An 18,845-nucleotide genomic window follows, 5' to 3' on the forward strand; every position below is an offset into this window, starting at 1 on the left:
ATATGCAATATGGCCCTTCGCTCTGTAGGTGCTCATTAATTTGGTTTTAGCCGCCTAATTTAGGATGCGGGCCATGATTGGTCTCAGCCTATTATTAGAATCTTGGACAGGGCCTATCCAGTGAGCACACTCACATAAACAAGCACTCACCAGTTTATTAAGGCCTAGCTCCTCTGGTAGCCATTTTTCAAAAAGAGCTAATAGGTCCTTTTCTTTCACGGCCTCCAGGATACCAATCATCCTAATTTGTTGTGGTGATCTTGATTTTTTTGGTCATCTACTCTTTCCAGCGAAGCTGCATTCTCTTTTTGAAGCCGCAATCTATGTCAATTTGCACCGCATGATCCTCCTCAGCTGAGACACAGTTTTCCACTTCCAGTAGCCTGCATCCATGGAACTCCAGTCCCTCATTAATCTCATGGATCGTGGCTGAAGCTTAGATAGAGAGTCCTCTAGTGCTGCCGAGACACTTTTGGATATGGTGAGTATTACCTCGTTTGATACCACTGCCAGCAGTTTCTCAGGTTCTGGCCTCGGCGATCCCGTTGCCATCTTAGTCAAGACGCTCGTCCTTTCTCATGGGTATCTCTTCTTTTTGTTAAACCGTTCCGTGTAAACCGATATGCTGTGAAAACGAATATATAAAAACTTGAAATAAAAATAAATAAATAAATGGGTTACTCCTGCTGTTTTTGCGCTCATAATTTAATAGCGGCACTTGAAAAGAGTCCACATGTAGTCACTATCTTTAGTAATAAAATGATTGCACCAATCTCCCCACTTTCTTATTATATGTTCGGTGATTAACGGGGAGGGGGAGGGGGGCGCCACTGAACACCTAAATGTTTTAATGTGGTGTTATGGATGTTTTGGTTTCCTTATCTCAAAATCTATTAGGCAGGTTTAGTTGAGTGAATCTAGGGAAAGGTTTAGTGTTCCATGCCTGTGGAATTCTCTGCTTAATGATTGAAATCTGAGTATTCTCTGCTGAGGTTTAGGAAACAATTACAATTGTATTTATTTCAGCATGCCTTTGAGCTGATTTTGATGTCTTGGCAGTTTGCGATCAATGACAATTTCTCGAAAAATGTTTTTTAACTATTGTATGTTGATTTTATGTTTACTGTTTTTTGTTTATGGATGTAAAGCTTTAACTCAGAATCATAGGTAATTAGGCGATAAGTATTTTTACATAAATAAATAAGTGATATTAGGTGAACTAAGTGAGAGTCATAATCCTTTCCTTTCTTCCCCTGCTTGATATTTTGGAGATGCAGTTTTTAAAACATCTCTAAAAATTCAGAGAAAATGTGATTTCTGGTACTGATTATCTGACACCTGCTATCCTTGCTTTAGCATGCAGCAAATGTGCTCCATGCTCTGGCCCACGGGAAGAGAATGTCCTCCCTGTCTTCCACGGTAACACTTCATAGCAGAACATGAAACTGATGCTTTCTATGACCTTAGAATTGGCAATTGCTCACCTCCCTAGCATCCTCCTCACCCATGCTGTGGAGTCTAGTCTCCATAGATTTATGGTGATTTGTCTTCCCTCGCTTCCTCTTTAACCCCCCTTCCTCTTCTGCTCACCTTTGAAATGCCACCATTAATGCCACCGGTTAATGGAAGGTTGACAGGCAGTCGTGTCTTGTCAGACAGGGCTCAATTGCTGTCGAACCAGGCATGGTTTCCAGTCATTTCTTGTTGTTTAATTTTCTCCAGGTGAAACCCGCTCTTGCATAATCCCATCTCAGTTAACACATTAGCTCAGAGATGCCGCACTCTGTCGCCCTTTCTGTCCACATGCACCATATTCCAATTCAGTTACTTCTGACTCCAGTTGCTGCTGTAACTTAGTATTCCAGCCTCATTGTCAGTAGACCCATAAGATCTTTGCTCTGCCTTCCGGCATAAAAAATGTCATTTTGAATTTCTTTTGCCTTTCTTGAGCCCCCTCCCTTTTCTCTTTATAAAGTGGGGGGAATTTATTTGAAGAGAGGGTCTAGCGTCAGCCAGGACTATGCGGATTTCATGAGACTGTGATACAGGGAGGGTTTTATTATAATTTGTTTGCTTCAGTCTGATCAGGTAGATCCCTAATATAATAAATGGCAAATTCAAGCAAAAGCAAGGGATAGTGCTTTTTAGTCACAGTAAAATCTCATTATTTTGATCTGTGGACTTGTTTTTAAATTTTGTTGTTTTTTTTTTTTTTTTGTGTTTGTGGTTGTGTTCAGCCCTCACTAAATAAATACCATGTGAAAGTGAGGCCTCATTCAGATTCCCCGTGTATCTGTTTTGTGGCTTCGGGCTTATCTCATGTCTGCTGACTTCGATGTTTCCCAGCCCTGTCCTGGAGGCACACCCAGCCAGTCTGGTTTTCGGGATGTCTTTAATGAATATGTGTAAGATAGATTGGCATCCATTGAAGACCCAGTGTTTTGCAAATTTGCTTCATCTACATTCATTGTGGAAATCCTGAAAACCCATCTGGTTATGTGGGCCTCCTGGGAAACATTGGCATAGTTGTGTGATGACAGACTCCATGATACCTAGGGGGGGGGGGCCTGTGAATGCTGCTTCCTGAGCCGGAAATTAAACTCAGGATCCTTTGTGTGGCAGAGAGCAGCACCACCAGCCTAACTCATCCATCTTAATAGTCCTCCCCTACTAATTAGCGGAGAGAGAGCATGCGTTCCAAATGAATGAATAAACTTGCAAGTCCTTTCACCCCCACTTGTATGAGACAAGTGGGTGTTAACAGAGGGTGTTTGTTTTTTGAGTGGGCAGAGCAAGGCATGGGGGTAAAAGTGGTTGTGGATTTTTGTTTTGCTGCCAATACCACCTCGTACGCCGTGACCCTCTGGCCTTTTTAGCAGATACGGCACCAGTAAGCTGGGAATTGATTACCTTCAATTTGTGGTTTCTTCTGTGATGACTCCATTTGGAGGGAAGAGCAACAGTGATAACTTACAAATATTATTCACATCCCCTTTCTCTTCTCTATCCTTGCCATTTTTATTATTGTTCTGTGCTGGCATCTAATCAGTGTGCTGGCAGATGTGAAGGATTCCGATGATGCAGAAAGAAACATGGCCATAACGCACGTTTCACAAGGCACAATGAGGACTCTAAGCAGTCGCCGGCTGCTTAAATTTGTATTCGCTAATGTGCATTAATTTTTTATACTCAATGGCCTGTCTGGGAGCTGGCCGTGTTGCAAGGAATTCAGTTTAGGCTATGATTTATCTAAGCTGGGAAGACACCTTAAGATGTAGAGCCTGTTCTGAATCCCAGCGGGGTCCCTGGCGCAGTATTTTCCCCATTAATAGCGGTCTTAGCACTACTTATTTCATTTTTATTTTGTGCCCTAGATTTTCTCTTCGTGCTGTGATATGCTCCTTTACCAGAACACACTGTATAGTTAGGCAGGGCATGGATGCATAACTCATGGTAAGCTAGAAGCACAGCCGGCCTATTTTAATGTTTTGGGTTTTTTTGCTGACTTTGAATGCCCATGGAATTACAGACATGTTTTAACTTGACTCCAACTTCTGTTGAAACCCATATGCTCTATCTGTGGTCCCTTTGGGCCATCAATGTGGGTATCTCACACCATGGAATTCTTTTTACCAATAAGTTGGAGCTAATAGCTTACATTGCAGGGTTACTTTAGCTGATGGTTTAGTGTGGCCCTCTTGAGGCATTGTGCTTAGAGTAGCAAAGGTTGAGAATCCCTGCTAACCATGTTGCCTTGTAATTGAAGGCTTGATGTTGGAAACCCTTGGAGATCGACTGCGCTGCTTACTGTTCATGTTAACAGAAACCTTACCCCAGTGAGTGCGTGTCGCCAGGTCTCCAATAAAAGGAGTGGAGTAGCAGCCTGGTGGTTAGAGCAATGGGTTGCAAACCAGGGTTCAAATACCATTGCTGATCCTTGTGACCTTGAGCAAATCACTTTGCCCTCCATTGCTTCAGATTCAATAGATTGTGAGCCTTCTGGGGACAGGGAAATACATGCAGTACCTGAATACAATGGCTTTGAAGTGTCTGAAAGGTGGAATTTAAAAAGTAAGTACTCTATAAAGTAAGCTAGTAAATGTCCCATCCAGTCTATGCCCACATGCAAATCAGTACCAACTCCCATGTCTTTTACCTGACCTCTCAAATTGTTTCATATGGCTGCTCTCCACATCTGTCCAACGCATGTCAAAATTACCTCATACCTTTTATTGAAGTACTACTGAGGAGCCTTTTCTAGTGTCATAAATGTAACTTATCTACATGTGTAGTCCCTATTATGATAGCAGCATATTATCACAGGGGACATAATACCATGTTCAGTAGGCTTCATTGTAAGGGATAAGAAAAATTTGAGTATAAACAATTGGCTACTAAGAATATCAATAGTAGGATGTTAGGAAATATTTAGTATGCTATATTAAAGCCTTGATTTCTGAGTCTTCAGCTAAATGCTATTTGGATTGACTGATGAGTAGAAGTTTTAAACATATGCTAACCTTGTTAAGCCATTAGTGCATGTGTAATGCTAGTAAGTGCTGTATCTTCCTCCATGGATAACATGGCTTCCTATCACTTTGATAGCATAAAACTAATCCAGGGGTGGCCAACTGGAGAGCCACAGACAGGCCGGGTTTTGAGGATATCTACAGAGAATATGCATGTGATAGATTTGCATACAGTACCTCCATTGTATGCATATCTATCTCCTACATACTCATTGTGGTTATTCCTAAAACCTGCCATATTTGTGACTCTTGAGGAGCAGAGTTGGCCACAGTTGGCCTAACTGAACACCCATGTAACCAGCACCACAGAATGTGTGTGTAGCCATGCAGTGATTCCCGTTAAACACTTTGGGCAGGATCTTAATGTGTCTTTTCTTTTCCAAGCATGGGACATTACCCACATTCAATTCTGCGGGCGTTCCAATAGGACTTATACAAATATATAAGTACAGGCTAACCTGGCTTCCATGAAACCCCATCTTACTTTCCTAATCTGGGATAAATTATTTTGGATGCCATTTTAGTCTACTTGAATGCACAGAAATTGTAATGCCTTTTACAGTTCTGTTATTACAACTACACCACTTTATATTTACCGGTAATGCCATCTTTTGCTCATTTGAATTCTAACCTGAAAAAGAGAGTATTAGCTCTCAAAAGGCAGTCAAGAAATGTATTAAGTTAGTCCAATAAAAGGTATCACCTTATATATATTTTTGTTCACTTTTTATTTCATAAACTGTCCAGTTACCCAGCTTCCTTCTCTGGGTGCCTCCAGTTTCTTTTAAGAAGGCAAAATCTTCCAGTGAAGAAAACCTTTCAAGAACCACAGCTACACTCAGGTCTTGTATGATGATAATCTAACCCTGCTGCTCTCCGACTGTTTCTAGCACTTTGCCTTTTTTTTAAAGTCTGGGTGCAATCTCCTTCAGGTGGCTACTTAGCTCAGAATGCCTTAAAGCAAGGGTGGCCAATTCTGGTCCTTGAGCTACAAACAGGCTTGATTTGCAGGATGCCCACAATGAATATGCATGAGATATAGTTGCATCTAATGGAGAGAGTGCATACAAATCTAACTCAATGCCGTATGCATTGTGGCCCTAAAGACTACAAAATCAATAAGGCTTTTTCCTCTCTGGACTTCAGTAAACCCTCTAGAGCAGGGGTCGGGAACCCATGGCTCGCGAGCCAGATATGGCTCTTTTGAGGGCTGCATCTGGCTCGCAGACAAGTGTCGCCATACTTCGCGGTTCCCCGCTGACCCAGCTGCTCCCCGGTCCTCCGCCGCCCGGGCTTAAAATGCTGTCAGCCCGGGCGGAACGCGGCAGGACAGCTGGAGTCAGCGGCACCGGCATGCTCTCTTCTCCCCCCCCCCCCGCGGCCCGGAAGAGGAAGTGGAGAGCATCGGGTGCCTGCGCGGGAAGAAGAGACCACACTAGCGTGGTCTCTTCTTCCGCGCAGGCACCCGATGCTCACCACTTCCTCTTCCGGGCCGCGGGGGGGGGAGGAGAAGAGAGCACGCCGACTGGAGTCATCCGGGTGCCTGCGCGGGAGTCATCGGGTGTCAGCCGGGTGCCAGCGCTGGAGTCATCGGGTGCCTGCGCGGGTCTTCCCGCGCAGGCACCCGATGCTCTCCACTTCCTCTTCCGGGCCGCGGGAAGAAGAGAGCACGCCGGTGCTCTCTTCTTCCCGCGGCCCGGAAGAGGAAGTGGAGAGCATCGGGTGCCTGCGCGGGAAGACCCGCGCAGGCACGCTAGTGTCCGACGGGAAGAAGACTGCAGCGCGGCTCGGAGGAAAATGAAAATCTTCAACCGCGGCCGATGGGACTCCGCCTTCGCCTCCGCGAGGGCTGAAAATGAAGGAGGTTAGCGTTGGGAGGTGGCTGCTGCTGCCGCGAGTTCCCGGGGGGGAAGGGGGAGAGAGAGAGTGAATGAATGAGCGAGCAAGCATGTGTGTTTGAGATCCTGTGTGTGTGAGTGAGAGATTGCATGTATGTGAATGATTGAGAGCCTGTATATGTGAAAGAGAGTATGTCTGTGATTGAGATCCTGCCTGTGAGAGAGAGAGCATGAATGTAAGTTTACCATTGGGAACCTGTATGTGTAAGTTTGTAATTGAAAACCTGTTTGTTTGAAAGAGTATGTGTGTATGATTGAGATCCTTTGTGTGTGAGAGAGATCATGTGTATGTATGATTAAGAGCCTGTGTGTATAAGTAAGAGAGAGATCATGTGTGTCTGTGTCTGATTGACAGCTGGTTTAGGTGATGGAGCATGTGAGTATGTGATTGAGAGCCTGTGTTTAAATGAGAGAGAGAGACCATGTGTGTCTGTGTGATTGAGAGCTGATTTAGGTGAGGGAGCATGTGAGTATGTGATTGAGAGCCTGTGTTTAAATGAGAGAGAGAGACCATGTGTGTATGTGTGTGATTGAGAGCTGATTTAGGTGAGGGAGCATGTGAGTATGTGATTGAGAGCCTGTGTGTAAATGAGAGAAAGAGAGGACATGTTTGTAAGCATGTGAATGAGAGTCTGTGTGTGAGAGAAAAAGACAGCATGTATTTATGTGATTGAAAGCCTGTGTGTGTGTAAGCGTGAAAAGATAGACAGCATGTGTGTAAATGTGTAATTAAGAGCCTATATAAGTGAGAGAGAAAAAACATTTGTATATGTGAGTGACTGAGAGCATGTGTGTATAGGTGTGTCATTGAGAGCCAGTGTGAGAGAGAGCGCTGGTATGTGACTGAGAGAGGAGAAAGTTCCAAGCAAACCACCCCACCTCCTGCTAATTCAGAACAATCTCAGGACACCTGGATATCAAACGTTCCCAGGTATGCAGAGCAAAAAAATTTTTGTATCCTTATTATTTTTCATTACTGGATCTTTGTGTCTGCTATTTTGAAATATTTTGTTGGTATCTGGAAATGTTTTATATGAGTTTTTAATTATTGGATATTCCACTCATCAGCTGTTTCGAAATATGTTCTTTTTGTTAGTACAGTTTTACTGCTGATGATTTTATATTTCTTGATTTGTTTTATAAGGATGTGTGATGTTTCTTTTTTCCTTTGTTACACTGCATACAGAGACTCTGGCTTGTTGCAGTTTCCAATTCAGTTTTTGTCTGCATGCTTCTTGTTATGCGTTTTGGTCTCTTTATTCTATGTTAGGTGAGGGACAGCACGTGATTCAGGTGAGGTTTTCTGCTGGCGTGTAGTTTCTGTGTAGGACTCTATAGCAGCCTGACTTGGTCCGTTTTCCTAATAGGAGATGTATTGGTGTCTTAAGGCCTGGTGTAATATTTTCAGAGACTTATTGTACTTTAAAAGTGTGATCTTACATAAAATGCACACATTTACTTGTATTTAGTTTTAAACATATTGTATGGCTCTCATGGAATTACATTTTAAAATATGTGGCGTTTATGGCTCTCTCAGCCAAAAAGGTTCCTGACCCCTGCTCTAGAGGCAAGTATCCGATCTTCAGGAGAGACATGCTTAGTTCTCTATAATTTGGTATTCACAAGTTCAATTTACAGTATCAGGTGATTTAAAAAGTAAGCTGGGCAATACCATAATCATGCTTTTATTTCAAATGTGTAAAAATATCAGCAATAGGATACACTCAGGCAGACAGAAGAGACCTTAGAATCAATCTGTAGAGCCAAGTAATTGTTAAGCTGGTATTTTGGACTGATTCTTAATGGCGAGGTTAAATCACATTTCACCATGGTTACTTTCAGTCAGAGTTTGTGAATGAATTTACAATGGCATTCCAGGTAAATAAAACTGAGGCAAAAGTAATTTGTTGTCTAGAATTTTAAAGCAAATGAATTCCAATAACTAACCTAAAAGCCATTCAGTGTTAGTCACCATTATCCTTAATTTACTTATGCAAATGCAGCTCTCCTCCAAGGCCCAGAGCAGCCATCTTCTGCCTGGCCCCTCCCCACGAGAATGTGATTACTGGTGGTCTCTTATGTTAATTTTACTGTCCTAATGCCACCCTAGTGTGTACTGCAACACATTGGGACTGACATGCGTTAATTTTAGTGCACATTTTTACTTGTAGCGTGCTTCTTGTGTGAGTTAAACTTTACTTATGATATAATAAGGCTTTTTAGTGCTCAAAAAAAGTGCACTAAAATTAGTGCACCCCCATGCAGATCCTATTTAAATTAAGAGATTAGCTATTATCCCCAGTGCAGGGAGGTGCATTAAAGCCCTGAAGGCTTAATTCTGGTTTTTGTTTTTTTGATGCTTGAAATTTAACTCTTGGGTCAGAGGTTGGAGTAAAGTTAACTCACATTTCTGGGACTAGTGTTAGTCTATGGTGCTGTGCCAGCATTGTCCCAGACCTGGTGTCCCTGGATGCAGGTATCCAGGGCTTGGATCTCTGGTCTCCCAGGACCAAGATAGACCATTGTAGTTTTTTTTTCTTATGGTCTTACTCCTTCCTTCACTCCTCTCTTCAGTTGTTCATGCTATGTTCATGCTTTGCCCAGATGATGCCTATAGGGAGTTCTGATTAGGAGGATCAGCACAGGGGCGCCCCTGATTTACTAAGATGCATGCTGCTGGCGAAGGAAATTTCCCACCTCTGTTGGAAATAAAATTAACAAACATGGCTGTTTGTTTTGACTGACAGTTGAAATATTTTTTTAGATGTGTGTACATTTATTCATATTTATATATAAAAAAAACATTTTTCAGTAATACTGCTGTACCCCTTCTGTAAAAGCCGGGCCAGGGAACAGTCCTTCAGATACTCTTCAAGTGCCCCTGGGCAGGGAATGGTGTTCTGTGGCACCCACCACTTTGTGCTGAAAGGAGAGTACCACCGTCCCTGAAAGGTGGCATTATGTATTTTTAGGGAGCACTTGGATGCTGTGCTGCTTCGTGTTTTAAGATGATGCAGTAGTAACATATTTAGCATATCTAACTTAAGTAACACTTCTCCCAGCGTGAGCAGAAATGTCAGCCTTGAGCTTGTGGAGTGTGTGCATGGAAGACCAGATAATTCATCTTCTGGTACCTTCTGGCTCTGCCCGGAGGTCCTTGCACACCACAAGCTGCTCGCTGATAGTGCTTGACTGGAATCAAAGGCCATCCCTGAGCTGAGCAGCCAGAACACGCATGGTTGCAGAAGAAAAGGGAGAGATGGTGGTTTCACTCTTGGTTTTGTATGGTGCTGAGAGACTTGGGCAGATTTGTAGGCAGTCGGTGTTGAAAATGCTGCCTCTTAAGCCTGGTATGAGAAGCTCAAGCTGGAGTCTGCCCTCACTCCCCCCCCCCCCCCCCTCACATTTATTTATTTATTTTAGCAACATATCTATCCTATATTTTCGCAGAGGGTCAGTATGATTTACAGTCCCAAATGGTACGTACATTCAAATTAAAAAAAAATACTAACAAACCTATAATAGCCATGCTGCCTAGAAGATGGCAGTGTATTTTACTTTCTAACCTTTTCAATGGCAGGGGGTTTCCTGCTGTGCAAATTAATTGCAGCCGTGGTCATTAAATGGAGTTTTCCAGTGATACACCACAGATTAACATTTTCGGAAGTCCTGAGCCCACTGCCTCTGAAGATGAGGAAAGCAAACAGTGGCTGGCAGTGGGCCGGAAAAGTGGGGGGGGGGGGGGGGGAATGCATTTGTTCCCAGTTCAGTCAGGATCCCAGAGCTGTCTCTTGATTGCACGGTACTTTGTCTCATGAAAAGGGCAATGCCACATGGTGTACCAGGAACTGTTTCAGTACTACTTCTAACTCTTACAACATAACCTTTCCCTTTGTGTCATTGTTTTACTCCTTCCCCGCCCCCAGCTTATGTCACTCCCAGTTGAATCCCTCCTTCTAATTTATCTAGTTTTTGCTTTGTTACTGCGTTCTATTGTTCTCTGTTCCTTGTAAAGGCAATACCTATATATACATTGGTTTTAAGTTACATGTAAACCGACACGATGTGCAAACTGTTCTCGGTATATAAAACTGTTTAAATAAAATAAACTCTTATTCCATACCTCCTTTTCTGGTCCCTGTATGCCAAGGACACTGAACGTTCAGTAAGGTCGTTGGTCCCTGTCATCTGACTACTCTTCTGCTGAAAGGTTTGAAGAGATGAATCAGTGGTCATTGCTATAGGTCCAAAGCAGAATGGTCTTGTTTGTCTCATGCAACAGGACTATCAAAGTGAAATCTGCCTATACTGGGAGCAGAATCACATGATGGGGAAACCTAGCACTTTTTTTGTAGGTTGCTGTGAAGAATGCCTTGGAAGGTGTATTTTTTAAATGTTTTAAAGGAAAAGCACAAATATTGACTGTTATCCCCTGTCTGTGATAAATGAGATTTGCCCATTATGAAGAGAATTTGGTACAGCAGAATATGACTGTTACAGCATATGAACTACAAGGTTTGCTTTGGGAGACTAGGGTGCATTTTGCTGTACACTGTAAAGAATTTTATAATAACCAAAGAGCACTGATAATCAGCTGCAGAGCTGCTTCACTTTCCAGTTATATCTTGCCTCCTCTGGGAGACCCTCTTCTGCTGATAAGAGGTGTTGGTTGTGGGTCCAGGGGGGGAGCCAAGATGGCCGACAGTGAGGAACGCTAAGAAACGTTCCTCTGCCGAGGTTGACTTCTATTACCTTATTTCATATTTTCTGGTTCGTTAAGATGCCGCATACGAAGCGCAAGGCCAAGCTTCGGGGGGGCTAGTGATAGGTCCCCAAATGTGGGAGGCCTGCAGACGCGGATAGAGGGCTTCTTCTCACCAACCCCAAATCGGCCCCCGGATGAGATCACTGGCGGAGAGGACGCAGGGCACACGCCATCTCTGCAGATCTAGAAGATATCGCTAACCCCAGGGGTGCCTAAAACGCCCTTCCTCCCCCGGTAATGAGCTTGGATTCCAACTGCTCAGGGGGAGAGTTACAGAGCAGAAGCAAGCGGGGGCCCAATGGAGGGTGTAAGCGCCGAGGAGCGTGGGCCTACCTTGAAGACAGCAGGAGGAGTGAGCCCGATTGGAGTGGTGGTGGAAAGGGCTGTTCCGGATCCTGTGAGTAGATCCTCGACCCCGAAAGCACTGCTCGAGAGCGGAATAAGGAGCAGAGGTGCAGATTGGAAGGTATACCTTCCCAACTTGGAACTTATGAAACCCTCTGTGATAACTTTAGAAGTCCTTTGGCAGGCAATAAAATCATTGGAAATGTCGATACTTAACCTGACAAAAGTGTTTGTAGAAACAAATATAAAAGTTTCTGCTAATGAGAACTCAAACTCTCAATGTGGGACTAAGTTAAATGTTTTGGAATCAAAGTTTACTGAATTTGAAAAAAATACAATCTAATATGGTTCAGTCAGATTTAATACATGCAAAAAGGTTGGAGAATATTGAAAATAATTTGAGGAGTTGTAGTCTCCGCATGGCGAATTTTCCTATTAAGTCTTTGCCTGTTATTGATCTGTTTAAAACATAGAAATGACGGCAGAAGAAGACCAAACGGCCCATCGAGTCTGCCCAGAATGTTTCGCACTTTTTGTTTTCTCTCATACTTATCTGTTACTCTTGGCTCTTAGTAACCTTTGGTTCTATTTCCCTTCCACCCTCACCATTAATGTAGAGAGCAGTGTTGGAACTGCATCTAAGTGACATATCTAGCTTAATTAGTTAGGGGTAGTAACCGCCGCAATAAGCAAGCTACACCCATGCTTATTTGTTTACCCAGACTATGTAATTCAGTCCTTGTTGGTTGTTGTCTGTATATAGATCCACTTTTCTTCATTCCCCCTGCCGTTGAAGCAGAGAGCTATGCTGGATATGCATTGGAAGTGAAGTATCAGGCTTATTTGGTTTGGGGTAGTAACCGCCGTAACAAGCAAGCTACTCCCCACTTTTTTGTGAATGTAAATCCTTTTTTCCAAATTTCCTCTTGCTGTTGAAGCTTAGAGCAATGTTGGAGTCGCATTAACCGTGTGTATGTTTATTGAATTAAGGGTATTATCTCCAGGTAGTAGCCATCATTCCCGCGAGCCACCCACTCTTCATTCACGTCCTCTATAGGTTTTGAAATTGCCTGAATCTATCTTGCCGGTGATTACAAAAATTTATTATTTACCTAAATCTGAGGAGTCAACATCGAATAATATATTTGAAAAATTGTCTTTAAATCTGACTCAAATTTTGGAACAGTTAGATGAGATGGTGGTCAATAGACATGGAACTCTACTAGTCAACTTTGCATTCTTTTCTGATTGAAATACTATCTTACAATTCTTTTTCCGTAACCGTGAACTATTGTTTTACGGACAGAAATTGTGGATTTATCCAGACGTGACAAGGCAAACATAACAAAAAAAAAAAAAATCCTGTTGATGCGAGATGAGGTTATATCCAAAGGGGCAAATTTTATGCTGCAGTATCCTTGCAAATGTAAAATCAAGTTGGGAGATGTTAAATATTTATTTTTTGAACTGTCACAATTGAGGGTCCTTCTAGACTCGCACACCTAGTAAGCTCTGAATGTTTAGGCAAAAAGTAAGATTGGGGTATATGCTTACTCATCTTTCTATTTCTTATGTATTTCATGGTTTATTGCTCTTTATATGGCTTCCCCCCCCATGCTACCTGTTTATGTATGTGGCATATATTGTATCTTCTTTTGAGAGTTTCTTGTAAGAAGAATTGTAAATGCTCATTTTCTTTATAAATATCATTTAGATGTTATTATTGATATCTTATTGTAAAAGCAATAAAAAATAAATAAATTATAAAAAAAAGAGGTATTGGTTGTAAGAGGAAGCAAAACTGCATGCCACTCGAATCAAGAGACCGAATGAGACTACTCATGTATTAAAAGTTCTTACTGCAGCAGTCCTATCTAAATAAGAGCTGCTTTCTGATATGTTCTTAGAATTGTGAGACTCATGGAATAGCAACCTTTAATTTACCCTCTCCTACCTGTTCCAGGATGTACATGTGAGTCAGCTTGTTATAAATGTAACTAAAGACATCTCTGGGGGGTTTTTTTTCCACCCTAATATTGATTAAGAAAGGCACATTGATAAACACACGAGAGAACAGCAAAAGTGATGATGCAAGGTTTGGTATAGTCCAGAGCTATGGCAGTCATATTAGTGTCAGAGAAAACTGGAGACATCGTAGGTTGTACTACTGATAAAGGGTGCCTCCACCTTTTCAGACTGCAGCGCATCCTGGTTTTCTAGTTTGTGCAGGAGGCACGCTTATGCTTGTGTGACTTTGGTGCATGGGGAAGCCAAGACAACTGATTGGCAGATGACTGTTTTTTGGCTTGGCTGTGGACATGGTGGGAGGAGGGGCTGGTCGGGTGCTGTTCTGACCATACCTTTTTTGAGTCATGCAAGTGAAAAGCTTAAGAAATCTGTAACAAAAAAAACAAACCACAAAAACCTTTCACCTTCAGCTGGTGCTCAGCTATGTCGGGGATTAGCGAGTAATAAGTCTCAGGGTATTGGTAATGAAGGCTTCCAGCTTGCATGATCGGGCTAAATGTGACAGCTGTATGCTAGCCTTTCACACCCAGATTGGCTGGCGCTGTTGCTTGTTTGATGTATAGCATGCTCTTGGGTAGGGGAGCAGAAGTGTTTGCAGGAGTATGTTTGCTGAGTTTATTAAATATAGCTTTAAAAACATGAAAAAGGTTTTATAGCAATTGTTAATGTGAAAATTATGGGGTTTGTAGAAAGGTAGAGCTGGTCCCAGAGCCTTGGCCAGGCAATGTGGCGCCTGCAGCTAAGTGAAAAACTGCGCCCTCACCCATTGCACAACACATGACACCACGAGTTGGGAGGCTCTGTTAAATGTTTATACAGCAATGCCCACGGACAGTGCAAGGGTATTAGGTACCCTCCACCCCACCATATACATTTAAAATGTATGCATTTATAATATTTTACATGAAAAAGGATGTTCAAAGCAGCAGTTTTGCTCCCCTCTCAGCAGTCTTGCTCTCCAGACCCCTCTCCCATCCCAGAAATCCCACTCCCCAGAAGTCTTACTCCACAGCCCCCCTCTCCTCACCCAGACCCCCCCCCCCCCACTTCCCAGCAATCTTGCTCAACAGGCCCTCCTTTCCTAGACCTCCATTTCCCAGCAGTTTTGCTCCCTAGCCTTTTTCCCCCTCCCAGCCCCCCTACTGCCCAGAAGTCTTGTTAGCCCTCCCACACCTTCTCACCCATAATCCCCTCACTCACCCCCCCCTCCCCCCCCCTGCTCCTGAAGAATGGAAGGATCGGGCCTTGCAGCGCGGGCTGCTTCCTCCCTCCCAGCTTGCCGGTACCCGAATGACACAATCAGGTGCCGACAGCCGAGGAGGAAGAAGCAGCCCGCGCTGGAAGGCCCGATCCTTCCATTCTTCAGGAGCAGGGGGGGGGGGGGGGGGAGGGGGAATGAGGAGATCGCAGTAGCGTTCATGAAATCATGCGCCATCCCACTGCCACCAATGAGGCTTCTCCCATTGTTGGCGGCCCCCCCCCCATTCCGACACCTATGAGTGGAAAAGCAGCAGGCCCCACGTGACGGCGGCGCTGTAGCGCCTTTTGGTATGGCTCTGGCCGGTGCTGTGAGTGCTGTCTCTTACGGTGCACGAGAGATCACATCATGCTGGTTGAGGCAGACAGAAGTTCTCCTCCATTTTCTGGTTTACCAATACATCTCCATGGGGGCCTCACTTTCTGTAGCTGATTGGCTGTTTTTAGATCTCGCTGGAGCCATTTTTGAGCCATCATGGCATTTTAGCAAAAGCTGGCATTTTTCTTTGAAAAGAAACGTGGGCAGAGGCCAGAATTCTTGCAGTTTTTGGATGGTGTCCTAAGCCATTGCTCTTGAGCCTTTTTAGGTTAGTCACTGCAATTGGTTTAATGCACCTGACATCTGCATACAATGTTTACACACTGTTCTCTTTACACCTGGGATAGGTAGCAATAGGTGTGGGGCTGTAATATGTATGTTTACCTTCCTCTTTCTCAGGACACACAGAAAGCGAAGCAGTTTTTACCATTTCTGCAACGTGCTGGGCGGTCAGAGGCGGTAGTAGAGTATGTCTTCAGCGGCTCCCGACTCAAGCTTTACATGCCAAAGGAGACCTGCCTCATCACCTTCCTGCTTGCTGGTGAGTCACTTATTGCTATGCCCTTCTTGCCATACTGGTGTCCTCAAGGCAATGGACAACAATAAAGCAAAATTCCTGATAGTGAGATTTCTCTGTACTAGGTACACCCCCTTTATGTGAGGATATGCTTGTAGTAATGTTGTTGCATTTATTGCATCTCATTAAGAATGCCTGTACGCTGATCGTGATCTCTCTAAGTCCTTCATGATCCCTAATAAGTAGGTTACCTTGTGCGATGTGTGTATGCAGTTCTGTGATCCGTACATTATGGAAAACATTTGGTAGAGGAGAGGGTAGAATTGGGTTAGTGAAATTCCTAGTGATGCATCAAAAAATTCAGGATAATAATTTCATGTGTTCTTCAGGGATACTAGGTACAGAAAAACTACCTCACCACTCATGGGGGCAAAGTGTGCTGCAGGACTGGGTAGAAAGTGCCAAGCTCAGCAGACAGGAGCAGAAAGATTCTGAATTAGAGCATGACATGATTGGTGTTGGAAGGAAGAGTGACACCTCCCTCATTGGATTAAATGAGATTTGAAATGATTTTCAGCAGAGGGGAGCGTTCAAGAGAATATTAATTGCAAGTGTGCCAAACTGCAATTCTTTAAGGCTACAAATTAGTTTGATTTTCAGGATATCCCTAGTGAATATACCATGAAAGATATTTACAAGCACAGTCTAACTTGTATGCAAATATATCTCATCGATATTTATTATGGATAGTCTGAAAACCAGGCAAAGTATTTCAGTGTAACACCCCTCACTTCGAGTCTGAAGTGCCTACAGCATTGTGCTGCATCCCAAGACCATGGCTAAACTTCCTGCAGTTGCTGTGCCACTTTTTTAGGACCTGCTGGCTGGACTTCCCGTGACACGCAGAGGTAACATCACATCCTGCTTAGTATAAAGGGAAGCTCAGAACCATCTTCCAGTGCCTTCGCAACAGGTCTACTGCTAGTTGCCCCAGTATGTTCCTGTTAGTTCCTGCCTTGTTCCTGGTTTGTTTCTGAATATTCTTGCCCTGCCTTATTCCCATCCTTGCCATCTCCTGCCTGTGCTGTTGTGTTTCTCCCCCTGAACTGATCTCTCCTTATCTTGACCTAAGCCTGGACTTTGACTTCGCCTACCTTGACTTCAGCCTGGATCAGGACTTTGCTTTGCTCTCTGACTGTCCTGACCTCAGCCTGGCCACTGACTTTGCTAACCTCTATCTTCATCGTTACTCAGCTTGGATACCTCTGCTGGCCACCAGAACTTGCGGGCTCAACCCAAGGGGGAGGTGGCTGTCCGAGCAGAAGATCATGTCTTGTGGCATATTAGCTGCCGCCTGTTAAGGCCAATGTTGTGCTCGCACAAGATAGGCTATATAAATTTAACAGTGGCCCAAGGCACACTACCCCCACTTTGTGTCATACAGTTTGACGCTCCAGAATTAGAAGTGCCTTTTAACCATGATTGACTAATCCTGATTTCCAAATATCCTTGGGTGGAATCAAATATAATGAAACCAGACTGGTTGGAGGCTGTTTGCGTTTCCTGATTGGCTAATGTACCATTCAGTCAGAATGAAGTTCAGTTCATGTGCTTCATGTTCTGTGGACATTGACTTTAAATATCCACCTAACACAAAGTAACTTGATATGGGAAGTAAATTAACCCTATAAAACCTTTCAGTGATAACCCTTGACTGGGATTCACAGTGGGACGAGCAAAGCCTATATGAGCCAAGGACTGTTACTGAGAGGGATGTAGGAAGGCTGCAGATCACAGACTGTAAGATAGGCAAGCCCATCTTAAAGGTAAATGAGGGGAGGGGAGGTGTGGTGTAGATCTTAAGGCAGACAGGGACTCGCCTTTATCTGACAGAACACTTTTAGATCTTTGCCTTCTATTTTCTTTTTGCAGAAGCCCAGCATCATGCTGGAAACAAAAATAATTTGAAGCTATGAACTGTGCGGGGTCTGAGCTGTAAGTTATAGAAGCCTCACAGAGGTAGCCACAAGGTCTCATTTGTACATAGTTACGTTTATTACCACTGAGACATTTTAAAAGTAAGTGTGCCTGGAAATGGACCCCAGTGTGTGTTTGGGTGTAGGGGGCCCAACCAGCAGGCCTTTTTCCTTCTAAAACATACAGTGCGTTAGAGAAGTTACATTTTAAGCAGAAGCAGTGAATCTTAGATTGGGTAGCAGGAGTCTTACCATCAGTGTCTTCAGGGGAGCTATTCCTAGCTTGGACTCATGTTCAATTGAATACTTCTGGTGCCTGGATATGTGTCTGGTATCTATCGTGTCCAGGTCAGTGACTGACCTAGGACCAGAACACATGAATCTTGGGTTGCCTGTCTGCCTGACAAGATCTGGAACTATCCTATCTAGTACTTAAATATATCGTTGTCTGTTGTACACGAGAGAAATTATGTGGCGATAAGGTTTAGTGCCAGGAGATTAAGCATCCAAAGAAGGTGAGATATGAGGAGGTGGGCTTGAAAGCAGTGTCTCGGGATTATAGGACTCTGGGCTCTCAACAGCATGCATGTCTTCTCTGCCGTGTGCCATGCCTGCTGAATTCCCAAGGGAGCCAGTCTTGCTTTTTGCAAATTCCAAACCAGTTGACTCTGATGTCAGGTAGGATGACACAGGGCCTTTTCCGTGCTCATATATCCAGCAGTCTGCTGGCTGACTCTGGCTCTCCTAAATCCGAGCACTGAATCTCATTATGAGTGAGTTGAAATGTTGTAAATTCACGGCTCTAGCGCTGAACTTTCAAAGGTTTTTCTCATTTAATAAAATGAGAAAAATAGAAAAAAACTGAAAGGTGCAGCTACAAAGGTAAAAAATGTGCAACAGGTGTGGACATTGTTAAAAAAAAATATATATATATATATACCATCCTAGAGGCACAGTCCAGATGTATTCCACACATTAAGAAAGGTGGAAGGGAAGGCAAAACTATTACTGGCATGGTTTAAAGGGAAGGTGAAAGAAGCTATTTTAGCCAAAAGATCTTCATTCAAAAATTGAAAGAAGGATCCATCAGAAGAAAATAGGATAAAGCATAAGAATTGGCAAGCTAAATGTAAGTCACTGATAAGACAAGCTAAGAGAGGATTTGAAAAGAAGTTGGCCATAGAGGCAAAAACTCACAATAAAAACTTTTT

General features: G+C 43.5%; 1 protein-coding gene across 1 annotated transcript in view; it reads left to right on the forward strand.

The window, feature by feature from the left end:
• Positions 1-18,845, forward strand: part of SND1 (staphylococcal nuclease and tudor domain containing 1) — a 1,835,638-nt gene that overhangs the window by 828,687 nt on the left and 988,106 nt on the right. The window contains exon 15 of the mRNA XM_029615915.1: positions 15,541-15,682. Within this exon, the coding sequence (XP_029471775.1) occupies positions 15,541-15,682 (142 nt within the window). The remainder of the gene's footprint in view (positions 1-15,540; positions 15,683-18,845) is intronic.

Source organism: Rhinatrema bivittatum, chromosome 9, assembly GCF_901001135.1.
Source record: "Rhinatrema bivittatum chromosome 9, aRhiBiv1.1, whole genome shotgun sequence".
Lineage (NCBI taxonomy): Eukaryota > Metazoa > Chordata > Amphibia > Gymnophiona > Rhinatrematidae > Rhinatrema > Rhinatrema bivittatum.